Raw genomic sequence first — 17351 nt, forward strand, 5'->3', positions numbered from 1 at the left:
TATCTGTTTCTCTTAGATCTCTGGCTGTGATCTTATTTTGTTTTTTCATGTGGGATGAATTCCTCCATCTTGGCATTATGCCTAAGTCTCTGCCTTCTTTTATGTATTAGAAAAGCCAGTTATGGCTCTGTCTCTGAAAGTAATGGTCTTATGAAGCCTTGTAGTGTCTAGGGCCTGGTGCTTCAGAGAGTTTTTCAGGTGGGTGCTGTGTGCTCTCTGCTGCTGTGTTTTGGCAGCTTCATCCTTCAGGTCAGCTGTCTGCATAGGCTCTCCTTGCCTGCAGTAGGCAGTATTTGGTACTTGGCCAGAAGCGGAAAGTTTTAACTAGATGTGCTCTGGTCTGTTTGTGAAGTAAGACCTGATACTACTTCCACTAGAACTAAGCCCCTGCAGAATTCTCTAGTTGGGAGATATGGTGTGGGCAGGGGTTTCTATTGGTTTTCCAGTGAAGGGGCTCACCATGCTGGCAGTGAGGTGTACTTGCCCAGGAAGGGCAGGCCTGCCAGAGTGCAGGAGTATAGGGTGTGATAATATGCCTTCTATTAGACAGCCAACTTAGGCACTGTGCTGCCTCCTGCAGGTGGCTCCACGTTTATGTTGAGGGGTGGGAGGGGGAAAGGGCATCAGTCCACTCTTTTGTGTCCAGAGAGGAATCTCAGTACCTATTGCCTCCCAGGGAAGCATTCCAAAAACAGAAAATAATCTCCTTCTGTGTGTCCTAGGCATTTTTTATTTTGATTTTCACACTGTCTGCCCCTGGGTTGTTTGCCCGCCTTCTCCCCAGGAGTAGCACATTGCCCTCTGGGCTCTAACTCAGCCAAGCTACTGACTTTTGAAACTCCAGGCTTTAGGGATGTTGTGTGGGCAGGAGCCTGTGCTGGTCTCCTGGGGGTGAGTTCTGCACCAGAGCACAGGCGGCTGGGACTTGGAGAACCAGGCGAGGCAGCCAGGGTTAGGCCAGCTGCCCTCTGCAGGTGGGAGGTGAGGGGTGAGGGAGGGAAATGGTGCCAAGTGGCTCCTTTGTTCGAGAGAGGAGCCTCTGTGAACACTACCTCACAGGGATGTGCTCCAAAAAGAGTCAACAGTCTCCCCGCTGTGTGCCCCAGGTGCTCCTGAGATTGCTGTTTCCATGCTGTCTGCCCCCGGGTTGTTTGCCAGCTTCCCTCCAGGAGAGGGGCAGCAGGCTCAGGGCTCTATCCCAGCCAAGCCCAATGACCTTTAAAACTCCAGTGTTCAAGCTCTGTTTGTTGCAAGGACTCCTGAAAATTAACCCCTCTTATTTTCACAACCAATGGCTTTGGGGAAATGTTTTCCTTGTTCATTCCCCTGTGTGTACCCCCCACCATGCACATGCATCTCTCTGCAACCGCAGCTCCCTCTTCCCTGCAGCCCCAGTGGTCCATTTCAGCCCCAAACCAAGTCTCTGTGCTGCCTACCTTCCTTGAGGTGTCTTCTTCTCTCACTCTGGTTGTGGAATTTGTTCTGTCCGTCCTCGGGCTGATTTGATAGTTATCCAGCTGTTTTCAGGGGATGAGACAACCCTAGGGTCCAACTTCTGTGCTGCCATTTAGTGCAAGCCCTTGCACATCTCTGTTTTTGCCTGGGATCATTCTCCTTCTAAAAGGAAAGAGCTTCTTTTCTGGATTTCTTTTAGTGCAGGCCTCCTCGTGATGAACCCCACAGTTTTTGTTTATCTGTTATTATATCCCTTTGACTTCTGAAAAATACTTTCACAGTTATATGAAATTCTAGGCTAGCTGTTATTTTCTATAGCATTTAGGAATGTTATTTCTCTGTCTTCTGAAAAGTCATGTTAGAATTTCTGTCATTCCTCTGAAAATAATGTGGAATTTTTCCTCTGATGCTTTTAAGACTTTTCCCTTTGTCTTTTGTTTTCAGCAGTTGAATTATGATGTTTTTATGAGTGATTTATCCTGAGGCTAGCTGATAAACTATTACTATCTCCTTACTACTTTTCCCAGTTCTCTGGGATTCCAGTCATTCTACTGTCCCTTATATCCCTTGTTCTCCCTTCTGTATTTATTATTCTTTTTTCTGTCTCTTCCTTCAATCTGGATGTACTCTATGAATGCATCTTGCTGCCCCTTTTCCTGCTAAATATGCTATGCTGCTAAGCCCAGGTATTAAGTTCTTAATTTCAGCTCTTCTGTTTTTCAATAATAAAGTCACTATTTGATTCATTTCTGTTGGTTCTGATTTTCTGACAAAGGTTGCACTTTATCTGTTTTCTTTTGTCTTTTCTTGGGTGAAGGGGATTAAGGAGGGTGCTTGATGTAGTGAGCACTGGGTGTCGTATGCAACTGATGAATCACTAAACTAATAATACATTATATGTTAATTAATTAAATTTAAATTAGAAAAAGAAAGTCTTTGCTTAATGACTTCAGTGTCAGGATTCTATTTCCATTTTTGGTTCTTGGCTTTAGGTCAGTTACTTCTGTCTTTTACTGTACATGGCAATTTTCTATCCATCATCGCATGTTGGCTGGGAAATGTAGAAACTTTGTCAGTGGCATCTTCCCCTGGAGAGCATTTGCCCTTTCCTCAGCTCAGGGGTGGAGGTGCTGATGGTGGTGGCCCAAAGAGAGGATGCGCTGAATGAGGTACAGTGCTGTCTCGGTAAGTCAAAATCTCCCTTTGGCTCACCATGTTCCTGGGGACCCCTCTCCAGGGCTTACATAGAGAGCCAAGGGTTTTCACCAGGGACGCTTCCCTGACCCTCTCTCTGCCAGGCCTCCTCACTACAAAGAGACAAAATATTTGGGTTCTACTTTTCAGATGTTTCCATGATTAGATTTTTAGCCTTTTGTCCTAAAAGCTTAGGATTTGCCAAAGGTCTAAGGAGAAATCAGCTGGTTATTGAGGTCTCCAGTCCTGTCACTCTGGCCCCACATGGCCAGCAGCAGCTCTGCTGGTCTCTGCCACTAAGGAAAGGGTCTGAAGGTTATCAGTCCCCTAACTAGTGCCTCCTGTCTAGAATGTGTAGCTCTTGTTGTTTCCAATGTTCTGCAGTGCCTTAAACATTTTGTTTCAAAATCAGCTTACTGAGTTAGCAGCAGAAGCATTTATCTGCTACAATTAATCTATTCTAGAAGGAAGAGGAAGCCTCTAATTGCCTTTTAGCAAATACTCCACAAGCAATGATCCTAGAGACCAGAAATACTTATCTAATAACCAGCACTGAAACAGGAAACAAAATACTTTTATTGGATCATTGTTGAGCTTAGAATTGGCCGTCTAGCACCTGAAATAAATATTGCCCATAAATTAAAGTTGGAATATTATTTTATGTAATGGTTCATTTGGATCAAGCTCTTTCTTCTCTGTGGTACCATATTTGGAAGCATTAACATAGGATTTATGCTGCTGTAAATAGGAAATTATTTAAATAATGTACAGTTCTTAATTTCAGCTCTTCTGTTTAAATCATAAACAGAAGAAAATAGGAAATTATTTAAATAGTGTACAGTTCTTCATGTAAAAAGAAATATGTCAGTTATTATAATTACTTCAGAAACAAGTTATATTTAAATATTTTTCATTGAAGTAATCATAATTTAGCTACTAGAGAAACATAAGTTTATCACGTCGAAATTTTTATAAGTTAAGCAAATCTGAAATACTTAAAGATCGAATATCTCCTCTGCTTATTCAAAATTTATGACTTCATTTTTTTCAATTATTTTCAAATTACAAAGTTAATATAATTAGTCCATAATACAACATTCTAAACCACTTCTGGAAGTACAGATTTAAGTGAGATAATATCTTCCAAATTACAAAATTTTGACAAATCAATTTGATATTCTGTAATACAGTAAGGTTTTCTTTTTTTCTAATAGTCATATTTTACTTGAATAAGAATTTTACTACAAAAATATCATTTGAGTGCCAGGTGAAAACACCATTTTTTTCAGAGCTATTTATAATAGAACAAAGTTTTTTCAGTACAACTGCTTTTTTTTAAATTCAATTAATTGACATATAATGTATTTTGGTTTTCAGAGGTAGAGGTCACTGATTCATCAGTCTTATATAATACCCGGCTCATTACATCACGTGCCTTCTTTAATGCCCATCATCCAGTTGGCTTGTCCTCCCACCCCCTCCGGCAACCTTCAGTTTGTTTCCTATGATTAAGAATCTCTTATGGTTTGTCTCCCTTTCTGATTTTGTCTTATTTTATTTTTCTTGCTTCCCCTATGATCCTCTGTTTCATTTCTTAAATTTTCCATTTGAGTGAGATCATCTGATAATTGTCTTTCTCTGATTGACTTATTTCACTTAGTATAATACCTTCTAGTTCCATCCACATCTTTGCAAATGACAGGATTTTTGCATTTTTAAAATTTAAATTAAATTTATATATAATGTATTATTAGTTTCAGATATAGAGTTCAGTGATTCATCAGTTTTATATAACACCCAGTTCTCATTACATCACGTGCCCTCCTTAATGTCCATCACTCAGTTACCCCATCCCTCCACCCCCACCCCTCCAGCAACCCTCAGTTTATTTCCTATGATTAAGAGTCTCTTATGATTTGTCTTCCTCTCTGATTTTGTCTTGTTCTATTTTTTCCTCTCTTCCCCTATGATCTTCTGTTTTGTTTCTTAAATTCCACATATGAATGAGATCATAGGTACAACTTCTTATGGCTTTCACACTTACATAATTTTCTTTTTTTGAAGGAGTTCTTGAATGCAAACTGCTAAAATGAAATATTATAGGACATCGTATATAAAAGGTGACTGCTTCATTCTGATATCAGTCCAAAACCAGAGCCTGATACATGAGAGGCTTTAATAAAACTCTGCCTTCAAGATATCTAACAGACAATATCAGCTTTAATTAAAACTTTTCCAGTATTAACTATTTACATATATCATGGAATCTTCAATGTTAGACACCTTGTCAATGAACACTAATTCCATTTATTCCCGTTTATTAGGAAGTCCTTCCTTTTGTTTTTGTCAAAAATCACAGCCTTTGTCTAAGCTACCTATTTTTTAAAATCTATTTAATTCAATATTGTTTTTTCTATTTAATTCCATTTTATGAAAAAAACAAACACAAAAGAACATATTGCTATGTAGGGTAGACTGGGAGACCTAAGAAGATTTATATCATTAATGTTGATTATTTCTTTAAAAATATTGCTCTTAATACTTCCTCTTACTGAAGCTAAGTATTCTTCAAATTCAAAATTTAATTTGTATCTTATTGTTTTTTTTACTGAGGTATAATTAACATATAGTGCTGTAAGAGTCTGTGTTTTTGTCTCTTTGTTTTGTTTTTTACATCCACATATGACTGCAAGCATATGGTGTTTGTCTCTCTCTGACTTATTTCACTTAGCATTATACCCTTTAACTTCACACATGTCATTGGAGATGACAAGATTTCATTTTTTTAATGGCTGAGTAATATTCCAGTGTGTGTGTGTATGTGTGTGTAGTGTGTGTGTGTGTGTGTGTGTATATATCACAGTTTCCTTAGCAATTCATCTATCAATAGACACTTGGGCTCCTTCCATATCTTGGAATGGCTCCTTCCATATCTTTATTTACTATTGTAAATAATCCTTCAATAAACATAGGTGTGCATATATCTTTTCAAATTAGTGTTTTCATTTTCTTTGGGTAAATACCCAGTAGTGGAATTATGGGATCATATGATCATTCTACTTTCTAATGTTTTAAGTAACCTCCATCCTATTTTCCTCAGTGGCTGCACCAATTTGCATTCCCACCAACAGTACATGAGAATTCTTTTATCTCCACTTCCTCTCCATTGCTTCTTGATCTTTTTGAGCATTTGAAAATATTGTACTCTCCATTACTCCTTTAGATAACTGTTGGGACTGACTCTCATGCAATTATTATAACTTCTTAAAATTGCTTTTCCTGGATGTCTCACATCTCTTTCACAAATGAAATATTGGTAGATTTAAGCTCCTTTTTCTTGCTACAGAATGTTATTGCATAGGTAATTTGTTTCTTTCTGCACAAATAAGTGGTTCACAAAGGAAGGCATTTTACTTCTGTGCTGGTCCAAGTGTCTTTCTCAGTCATCAACTCTGATCATATTTTGATTCATAAGATTTGGGCATTTCTGCTTTGCAGACATTGTAACATATGGATAGCTAAAAATTTGCTATGAAGTTCAGATATTCATGGTGCTGGCAATCTGTGCAATGTCCAGACAGCAATGGGAATAATCACCTTATTCTTAAAGAATATTTTTCTGGGTTGCAGAATTCTACATAACAGTTATATTTTAACACAGTAAAGCTGTCATTCCTTTGTTTTCTGTGGTTTCTGTTGATACTGAATAGTCCTCTGTCAAATTGTTGTTCCTATGAAGATAATCTAGCTCTTAATTTCATTGGTTGGAGATGTGATTTTTCTATTCTTTTTCAAAGTTTTACAGTGATGTCTGTGTGCTGTGTTCTTTTTGGATTCATAGAGTTTCTTGAATCTATCGCTAGATGTTTTTTATAACTTTTGGAACTTTTTGGAAAATTTTCACTTTTGGAGAATTTTTGGCTTTAACACCATTGTCTCTCTCCTCTTCTTTTGGATTTCAATTTATACATATTTTAGACCACCCCCTAGTATCCCATATGTTTCTTCTCTTTTATATTTTATACCTTTTTTCTCTGCGTGCTTCATTCTGAAATTTTTCCTGACCTATATTCCAGTTCCCTAAATATGCTCATGTGTTTTGTGTAATCTACTTTAAAATCCATCTATTGAGTACACTATTTCAAAATTGTAGTTTTTTAGATCCAGAATTTCCGTTTGGTTCATTTTTATAGGCTTCATTCTTTGTTGATATTTTCGATCTTGTCTTTTATTTCCTTGAACGTTTTCAGTATATGTTCAATAAAGCTTGTGTCTGGTAACACCCATATCTAGAAGCCATATGAGTTAACTTATAAAGCCCACTTTTTTATTGGTATTTTGTATGTTGCTTAGTGTGCCTGGACCATTTTCATTGAGAACTAGACATTGTAAATGAAAATTTGTAGAAATAATTTGAGACTTAGAATGATGTTCTTTCCCTCCTAAGAGGATTTACATTTCCTTCTGGGTGATATTCTAGCAATCCAGAATAAGCTCAATTGAATTTCAAGACTTGAAATGATTTGAAGGGCAAGAGCAGGTATATTCTCAACAGCAGATCTTTTCTGCTGTTCAGAGTTCCAACTTGAATCATGAAGGATTTACCAGAGTCCTCCTCTTTGGCAGTTTCTAAATCCTTAATTTGATCCCCTTAGCCCTACAAGTCTGAAAGGAGTTCTTTTCACTTTTTTCAGTTTCTCAGCTGCATTTTTTAGAATCAGCACAACCCCCAGCACCAACTAGGGAAACAGCAACCCCAAATCCTAGGCCCATCTATAGTTTTCTTTTTCTGAATCTTGTCGTCCTCGGTATTCCCATTGTCTTACCAGGTCTCTGATGACTTCAGGCTAGGATTTCCAATTTTAGAGGGGAAATATCCCAAGACTACCTTCCTAAATTTAAATTTGAAGTAAACAATGAATATCTTTTCTAGTATAAGTCTGTTCCATGTAATAATTGGAACAGACTTATACTAAAATGTATCCTCTGTTTATCTGAAACTCAAATTTAATTGAGTATCCTATATTTTATCTGGCACTCTTACTTCTGGAAGACTTATGTCTGTATCTTTCCAGCCTTACTAGATGTTTTCTGCATTACCTAGTACTGCAGTGTAAGTGTAAGTTTGCTATTGCCTACAAGATTGTCAACAATCTTGACTTATTACAAGTTTTTAAAAGACAAATCAAAATGGAAAGTTAGGGATCCCTGAGTGGCGCAGCGGTTTGGCGCCTGCCTTTGGCCCAGGGCGCGATCCTGAAGACCCGGGATCGAATCCCACGTCGGGCTCCCGGTGCATGGAGCCTGCTTCTCCCTCTGCCTATGTCTCTGCCCCTCTCTCTCTCTCTCTCTCTCTCATAAATAAATAAAAATTTTTAAAAAAAAAAAAAAAAAAAAAAAACAAAATGGAAAGTTAATATGTTTACTAAAATCCCAGATTCCATGAACCAACCATTGTGTGACCTTGTATAATTAGCTTCACATTTTGGCCTCATTGCTTTTAGATGTAAAAAAAAAGAATGATAGATGACATTTGTTGAGGCCTTATTATATGCCAAGCATTGTACTAAGCACTTAAAAAAAGATTAATAATAATTCCTACACTTTGTAGGTATTTTGTGAGAATCAAAATTACAAAATGACATGACTATGATCTGGTACATGTTAAATGCTAATTAACTGTTAAGACCAGTTTGTTATAACTTTTATTTTTCTATTTTTACTATTTTTACTTTTATTCTGTTGTAGTAAACACATTTAACATGAGATACACCCTCTTACCAGATATTACCAGCACAATATAGTATTGATAACTATAGGAATAATTTAATACAACTTAGAACTTACTTATCTTGTGTAACTGACAGTTTACACCATTGATTTTTCAATTCCCTATTTCCCTCTTCCTGACAGCCTCTGGAAACCATAATTCTACTCTCTGCTTCAATGATTTGACTATTTTAGATACCACGTAGCAGTGGAATCAGACAGTATTTGTCCTGTGACTGACTTATTTCACCTAGCATAATGCCCTCAAGTTTCATCCATGTTGTTGCATATTTTAGGTTTCCTTCTTTTTGAAGACCTTCTTTTTGAAGATATATATACATATATATATATACATATATATATATATATAGTTATATATACCATATTTTCTTTATTCATCCATTCATGGACCTTTAGGTTGTTTCCACATCCTGGCTATTGTGAATAGTGGTCCAGTGAACATGGAAGTGCAAATATCTCTTCAAGATCCTGATTTTGGTTCTTTTGGATAAATACCCAGTAGGATTGCCAGATCCTATGGTAGTTCTATTTTTTTAAGTTTTAGTTTAATTTTCTTTTTTTAAGTTTTAATTTTAATTCCAGTTAGTTAGCCATACAGTGTTATATTAGTTGTGGGTGTACAATCTAGTGATTCAACAATTCCATACATCATCCTGTGATCATCAGACAAGTGCACACCTTAATCCCCGTCACCCATTTAACCCATTCTTCCACCCACTTCCCCTTCAGTACCCATCAGTTTGTTCTCTTTAACTAAAAGTCTGTTTCTTGATTTGTCTCTGACTTTTTCCCCTTCTTTTTTTTCTTACATTCCACATATGAGTGAGATCATATGGTATTTGTCTTCCTCTGATTGACTTCTTTCACTTAGCATAATACCCTCAAGTTCCATCAACATTGTTGCAATTGGCAAGATTTCATTCTTTTTATGTCTGAATAAATTTCCATTATACACACACACCACATCTTCTTTATCCATTCATTAATTGATGGACACCTGGGCTTCTTCCATAATTTGGCTATCGGAAATAACACTGCTCTAGACATAAGAGTGCATGTATCTCTTTGAATTAGTGTTTTTGCTTTTTTTTTAAGATTTATTTATTTATTCATGATAGACACATAGAGAGAGAGGTGGAGACACAGGCAGAGGGAGAAGCAGACTCCATGCAGGGAGCCCGACGTGGGACTCGATCCCGCGACTCCAGGATCGCGCCCTGGGCCGAAGGCAGGCGCTAAACCGCTGAGCCACCGAGGGATCCCCTGTTTTTTTTTTTTTTTAAGATTTTATTTATTTATTCATGAGAGACACACAGAGAGAGGCAGAGACACAGACAGAGGGAGAAGCAGGCTCCATGCAGGGAGCCTGACGTGGGACTCCATCCTGGGTCTCCAGGATCACACCCTAGGCTGAAGGAGGCACTAAACCGCTGAACCACCAAGGCTGCCCATTGTTTTTGTATTTTTTCAGTAAATACTCAGTAGGGAAATTTCGGGATTGCAGGGTGTTTCTATTTTTAACTTTTTGAGGAATCTCCATACTGTTTTCTACAGTGGCCATACCCCTTTGAATCCCCACAAATAGTGCATGAGGGCTCCTTTTTCTCCACATCCTTGCTAACACCTGTCGTTTCTTATGTTGTTGATTTTAGCCATTCTGACCAGTGTGAAATGATAGCTCATTGTAGTTTTAATTTGCATTTCCCTGATGGTAAGTGATGATGAACATCTTTTCATGTCTGTTGGCCATCTGGATATCTTCTTTAGAGAATGTCTGTTCATGTCTTCTGCCCAGTTTTTAATTGGATTCTTTGTATTTTGGGTGTCGAGTTTTATTAGTTCTTTGGATACTAATCTTTTATAAGATGTGTCATTGGCAAATATCTTCTCCTATTCTGTAGGTTGCTTTCTACTTTTTGTTGATTGTTTCCTTCACTGTGCAGAAGCTTTTTATTTTGATGAAGTCTCAATAGTTTATATTTGGTTTTATTTGCCTCATCTCAGGAGACATATCTGCAAAAAAGTTGCTATGTCTGATGTCATGGAAGTTACTGTCTGTGTTCTCTTCTGGGCCTTGTTTGTTTGTTTGTTTGTTTGTTTCAGGTATAACATTTATGTCTTTAATCCATTTTGAATTTATTTTTGTGTGTGGTGTAAGAAAGCGATCCAATTTCTTTCGTTGTATATTGCTGTCCAGTTTTCCCAATACAATTTGTTGAAGAGACTGTCCTTTTCCATTGAATATTCTTTCCTACTTTGTTGAAAGTTAATTGAGCATATGGTTGAAGATTAATTTCTGGGTTTCCTATTCTGTTCCATTGAACTCTGTGTCTATTTTTGTGCCAGTACCATATTGTTTTGATGACTACAACGTTGCAATATAACTTGAAGTCTGGAATTGTGCTTCTTCCAACTTTGCTTTTCTTTTTCAAGATTGCTTTGGCTATTTGGGTTTTTGTGTGTGTGTGGTTTCATACAAATTTTAGAATCTTTTGCTCTAGTTCTGTGACAAATGCTATTGGTATTTTGACATGGATTGCATTAAATGTATGGATTGCTTTGGGTAGTATATACATTTTAACAATATTCTTCCAATTCATGAGCAGAGAATGTCTTTCCATTTTTTGTGCACCCTGAGTTTCTCTCATCAATGTTTTTTTAATTTAAATTTTGTTAGTTTACATATAGTGCAATATTGGTTTCTGGAGCAGAATTCAGGGATTCATCACTTTACATACAATACCCAGTGCTTATCACAAGTGCCCTCTTTAATAGCCATCTAGCCCATCCCTCACCCACCTCCCTCTATCAAATCAGTTCATTCTCTATTGTTAAGAGTCACTTATGGTTTGTTTCCTCTCTCTTTTTTTTCTTCTTTTCCCCCTTCCCATATGTTCATCTATTTTCTGTCTTAAATTCCTCATGAGTGAGATCAAGCCATATGGGTCTTTCTCCTACTGACCTATTTCACTTAGCATAATACTCTAGCTCCATCCATTTTGTTGCAAATGGCAAGATTTCATTCTTTTTGATGGCTGAGTAATATCACATTGTATATATATACATATATATATATACACTATATTTTATTTATCCATTCATCAGGCAATGGACATTTGGGCTCTTTCCATAGTTTAGCTATTGTTGATAATGCTGCTATAAACATCGGAGTGCATGTACCCCTTTGTATCTGTATTTTTGCATCCTTTGGGTAAATACCTAGTAGTGCAATTGCTGGATCATAGAGTAGTTCTATTTTCAACTTTCTGAGGAACCTTCATACTGTCCCCCAGAGTGGCTGCATCAGTTTGTATTCCCACCGACAGTGTAAGAGGATTCCCCTTTCTCCACATCCTCAATTTTAGCCATTCTGACAGGTATGAATTGGTATTTCATCTTGGTTTTGTTTTGTATTTCCCTGATAATGAGTGATGTTGAGCATCTTTTCATAAGTCTGTTAGCCATGTCTATATCTTCCTTGGAAAAATGTTCTATTCATGTCTTCTGCCCATTTCTTAATTGGATGGTTTACTTTGGGGGTGTTGCGTTTGATAAGTTCTTTATAGATTTTGGAACTAACCCTTTATCAGATACTAACCCAAGTATCTTCTCCCATTTGATATGTTGCCTTTTAGTTTTGTTGTTTCCTTCACTGTGAAGAAACTTTTTATTTTGGTGTGAAGTCCTGATAGTTCATTTTTGTTTTTGTTTCCCTTTCCTCTGATGATGTGTCTAGTAAGACATTGCTACTGCCGAGGTCAAAAAAGTTGCTTGTGTCCTCCTCTAGGATTTTGATAGATTTCTGTCTCACATTTAGGTCTTTCATCCATTGTGAATTTATTTTTGTGTACGGTGTAAGAAAGTGGTCCAGATTTATTCTTCTGCATATTGCTGTCCAGTTTTCTCAACATATTTGTTGAAGAGACTATCTGTCTTCCACTGGGTATTCTTTCCTACTTTGTCAAAGATTAAATCCACTCCTGGATTTTCTATTGTTTCACTGATCTGTGTGTCTGATTTTGTGCCAGTACCATACTGTCTTGATGACTAGAGCTTTATAATATAGCTCAAAGTCCAGAATCATAATGTCTCTGGTTTTGCTTTTCTTTTTTCAGGATTGCTTTGGCTGCTTGGGGTCTTTTGTAGTTCCGTGCCAATTTTGGGATTGTTCATTCTAGCTCTGTGAAAAATGTTGGTGGTATTTTGAAAAGGATTGCATTAAATATGTAGATTGTTTTGGGTAATATAGACATTTTAACAATGTTTGTTCTTCTGATCCATGAGCATGGAATGCTTTTCCATTTCTTTGTGTCCTCTTCAAATTCTTTCACAAGTATTCTATAGTTTTCAGAGTACAGATATTTTACTTCTTTAGTTAGATTTATTTCTAGGTATTTTATGTGTTTTGGTGCAATTGTAAATGGGATCAATTCCTTGATTTCTCTTTCTGGTGTTTCATTATAGGTGTATAGAAATGCAACAGATTTCTGTACATTGATTTTATATCCTACAACTTTGCTGAATTCATGTATTAGGTTTAGCAATGGAGGGGTGATGTCTTCCAGGTTTTCTACATAGAGTATTGTGTCATTTGCAAAGAGTGGAAGTTTGACTTCTCCCTGTCAATATGGTTGCCTTATTTCTTTTTGTTGTCTGATTGCTGAGGCTAAGACTTCCAGTATTGTGTTAAATATAATGGTGAGAGTGGACATCCCTGTCTTGTTCCTGACTGTAGAGGAAAAGCTCTCAGTTTTTCCACTTTGAAGGTGATATTAGCCTTGAGTCTTTCATATATGGACTTTATGCTGATGAAGTATGTTCTATCTATCCCTACTTTGAAGATTTTTATCAGGAATGCATGCTCTATTTTGTCAAATGCTTTTTCTGAGAGGATCATATGGTTCTTACCTACCCTGATCATTCTTACTTAAAGGCATTGGAATAATTTTATTTGAAAGGGAAGCTAGTAGTGCCTGTTCAGAATGCCCATTATCTAAAATTTCCTTCCATCCAACTGTGCTTGAGGTGAGATTATTGGCCCCTCCTTGCTAATGTCACTGGCACCTACAGACAGAGTTACTTGAATTGCACAGGCTCAGTGAGGTTGCCCAGTTATATAGGCTCACTGCTTTATTCAGTGTCCCTCCATGATCCCTAACCTATAAGACATTTGCCTTCCAGGCTGAAGCAATAGTGGATCTGGATGTGTATACCTAACTATGTGCAGACAAGTTGCACATAGGTGCAACTTGGGGAATGCAGGTGCCTTGGGGAATGCAGAACTAGGTTGTAAGATTGTCCACCAAGACCTTAAAGGCAATCAACAATAATGCAAAATCATCACAGGGAAAGAATAACTCAAGAAGGGAAATGGAAAGTGTTGACATATCTGAATTAAAAACATATCCACTAAAAGGTGGGCACTCAGGTTTCATCCAGGCAGTGGGAAATCATGACAAGTATGGTTCAATGGATAAGAAAGAGTAAATACAAATGGCTAATTAAAATTTGATGAAAAAATGTTTAATCTCACTATTAATCAAATACATGGAATAAAAGTCAAATATTATTTTAAGCTTATATTTAGTTGATAATGCTTAATATTAACAAGGGTTCCATTAAATGGTCAGAGCTACATTTTCTCATGAAAGTGTAAAGTGCATTTTGGAAAGCAGATTGGCCACAAAAAGGGAGAATCCTTAAAATATTCACATCTTCTAAAGAATAATATTGCAATACTCATATTTTCTATGTCAAGAAGCCTTTCTACATATAATAAAGTTTACAGATAACAGAAACCCCAAAGTAACAATAGAAAACAACAAAAATGTTATCTGCAAGGGAGGCTCCAAAACATAGTATTTTAGTTGGACATTGCCACCCAAAATAAAATTGAGATTTTGTCATTAAGGAGGAAAGGGAGAATGGATATTGGGTGGGTAACCATCATGTTTTGCTCCATTATCCTAGGGAGCAAACTTGAACTCCACATAATTTTCAAAAAGTCATTCATTTTTAGGGAACAGCCCAAATTTTCAAAATTACAGGAACACTTAAAATTACAAATCAATTCAATGCAAAGAATGTTGTCAACAAAGGTTTGATAGTTGAACCTGTTTGTTTAATGCTAATTTTTAAAATGCAGTTTTATTACATTATTATTTTACTGTATTACATATAATATTAAAGCTTATAATCTTATATGTTAATAAGGACAGTCACGGAAAATTTTTTTATACTTTTCTCATTGTCTATATTTTCTGTAAAGAGCATATCTAAAATACACACTAAGAAAATTGTGGACATTATTTTTTGAAACATTATCAATGATGACAAATTCCCAGATTTGAGAAACAGGATCTCAAAGTGGAGATTTCTCATGTTGTTGCAAACAAAATTAATACAAAGGGCTAACACATAGCCCGGCAAATTTTTCAAATTTAAAGGAAAAATCCTACAAACAGTAAATTGGGAAAAGCAGGTCACCTTCAAATGAACTAGACTCAGGTTGGCCACAGATTTTGTCTTTAGTCATCATGCTCATCATGCACTATTTGCACTTTAAGAACTTTTATTTACTTGTCCAATACCTTGTGAGGTAGGTACTATCGTTAGTTCTATTTATTTTACAAGGAACATGAGTTGAGGGAAGTTAAGGGACTTGCTTGTGTCTCACAGATTGTCAATAATGCAGTTGAAATGCAAACTCAGGCAGCGTAGGCCCCCAAGACCATATCTTTTCTATTTACATAGACAGGATTTTGAAGAAAAGCAAACTATGATGCAAAGAGTTTATCGTTGATGTGTATCTTGGTTTAGAAAATATAAAATATGCCTCCCATCCATGTATTTCAGTAACTTCTCAAAGTCCTCCTCCAAATTGCCAAGATACAAACCACTAATCACAATTAAATAACCAAAAATTACAGAACTGGTGGACTGGTGGTAGGCATCAAACCACCTAGAATCTTAGAATTAAGGGTTTAAAACAAATAACCTCTAATGGGATAGGATGGATGCTGAGAATTATTCCATTCCAAGAAGTTGGAATAATAGATTTCACTTGGGTACAAAGACCAATTTTTGATGACAGATATTTAGAAAGATGTCAGATCTGTCCAAGGAGCCACAAGTTGAATAAGCATCATCAGATGTGGCCTGCCTGCCTCATAGGAGGAACTACATGGCAGTTCCTGGGGTGTCCCTCTGGAAATGGATGTATCTTTGTGGGTTCTACTCTGCTTCTCAGTACCGTGCAATTTTTGTTTTTCAGCTGAAACTAAGATCTGCTTCAAATACTACCATGGTGTGAGTGGAGCCCTCCGAGCCACCACCCCCAGTGTCACAGTCAAAAACTCTGCAGCTCCTGTAAGTCCCATTTCTTCCTCTTTGGTCAGAGCTAACCCTGGTATTTCTTGGCTTTCCCATTTTGTGTGTGTGTGTATGTGTGTATGTGTGTGTACACACATATGGGGATATAGTGGTAGATTATGATAAGTAGATAGAAATGCATCTCAAAATAGTGAAAAGGAATGGGATCCAAAGGCAAACTTATTAAAATTGCATCACTTTTTGTTTGAGAAATGTTAGACTTCAATAGTGAGATGTTCGTAATAGATTCATGCTTACTAGCAGTGAATAACAAATGTTCCTTTAGAACGTATTTTTTAAAAATTCCTTGGTCTTAAGTATTTATATTTTCATACGTTTTAATTTCTTTTTAGGCTTATAAATAAGTTTATGGAATAGAAATTTGTAAACTCAGACTGATTTTGGTTATAGAATAATGAAATAGTAGACCTAGAAAAGACTATAATCGCTGGTCCTTTTTTCCTTTATATGAATGAGGAAACTGCCTGCAGTGCCTAAGTGTACCTGAGCTTGCTCACAGTTGCAGACCAAGGATTTAAGACACATCTTTTGTTTGTTCCTCTCTGGTTTTGCTCAGTACTCCAATAATAGATGCTGCCTTTTCCTAAATTACAGTCTAGTTTGCATCTTTGTGGTGTTTCTTACCTTCATTTTCAATACATCTGATTAGCTGAAATCTGCTATCAAGTGGCATTCCACTTCCTTTTCACATAAATTAAAGATTTCTCAGTGGGGGAGGCTGACCAAAAACCAGTAAGGACTTTGTCAGGGTGATGTAAGTAAAAAAGATTTGGTTTCTTCCGTGTAAAAAAGAAAGAGCCTGGATGGCTCAGTCAGCCAAGCATTGGATTCTTGATTTTTGCTCAGGTCTTGATCTGAGGATTGTGAGTTCAAACCCCACATTGGGCTCCCGCAGGAAAATTTGAAATAAAATATGAATTATTTGGAAAGAACTTTGCCTCAAAAAAAAAAAAAAAAGAAAGAAAGAACTTTGCCTCTAAAGACTTGGGTTTGCTGGTTCATAAGTCAGTTCTTCAGGGTGTGGAAGATGAATGACTTGAGTCCTTGGTGGTATAAGCAAGATAAGCAGGCCTTGGAGCCATGGGCTGGGCTGCCTCCATCCATAGAGCTGGTGCAGAACTGGATTCTGGCCAGAGAGGAGGTCCAGGGCTTCCTGTCAGATGACATATAGCAGGAGGCAAGGGCAGAGAGAGAGAGGGACCGTCTGCATTTCTGACTGGTTGTACCATTTTTTCCTGCAGTAGCCAGACAGACTGGAGAGTGATGTCTGTCACTTTACTGGGTAAGACAGAAACATAAGTGTGGTGATTTAGAGAAGTATTCCCAGAGTGCCAAACTCTGCTCTCTGGGCCCATCACATGTGGGGAATTCTCAAAAGAGGGTACCTGGAAAAGCCAAAGAGGCCCTGATATAAGTAGCCAATTGTCAAGGCAAGGAGCGTCAGCTAAATCCAAGGTGGCAAAGCTGGAGCTGGGGCTGAACCAGACACAAGGTAGATAAAGCAGAGAGACCCTGAACAC

General features: G+C 37.1%; 1 protein-coding gene across 6 annotated transcripts in view; it reads left to right on the plus strand.

The window, feature by feature from the left end:
* The window catches only part of HECW1 (HECT, C2 and WW domain containing E3 ubiquitin protein ligase 1), a 441224-nt gene that overhangs the window by 227273 nt on the left and 196600 nt on the right, over positions 1-17351 (plus strand). For all 6 annotated transcript variants that reach the window (XM_072791661.1, XM_072791659.1, XM_072791663.1 and 3 more), the window contains one exon: positions 15713-15807. In XM_072791661.1, the coding sequence (XP_072647762.1) occupies positions 15713-15807 (95 nt within the window). The remainder of the gene's footprint in view (positions 1-15712; positions 15808-17351) is intronic.

This window comes from Canis lupus, chromosome 21, assembly GCF_048164855.1.
Source record: "Canis lupus baileyi chromosome 21, mCanLup2.hap1, whole genome shotgun sequence".
NCBI lineage: Eukaryota > Metazoa > Chordata > Mammalia > Carnivora > Canidae > Canis > Canis lupus.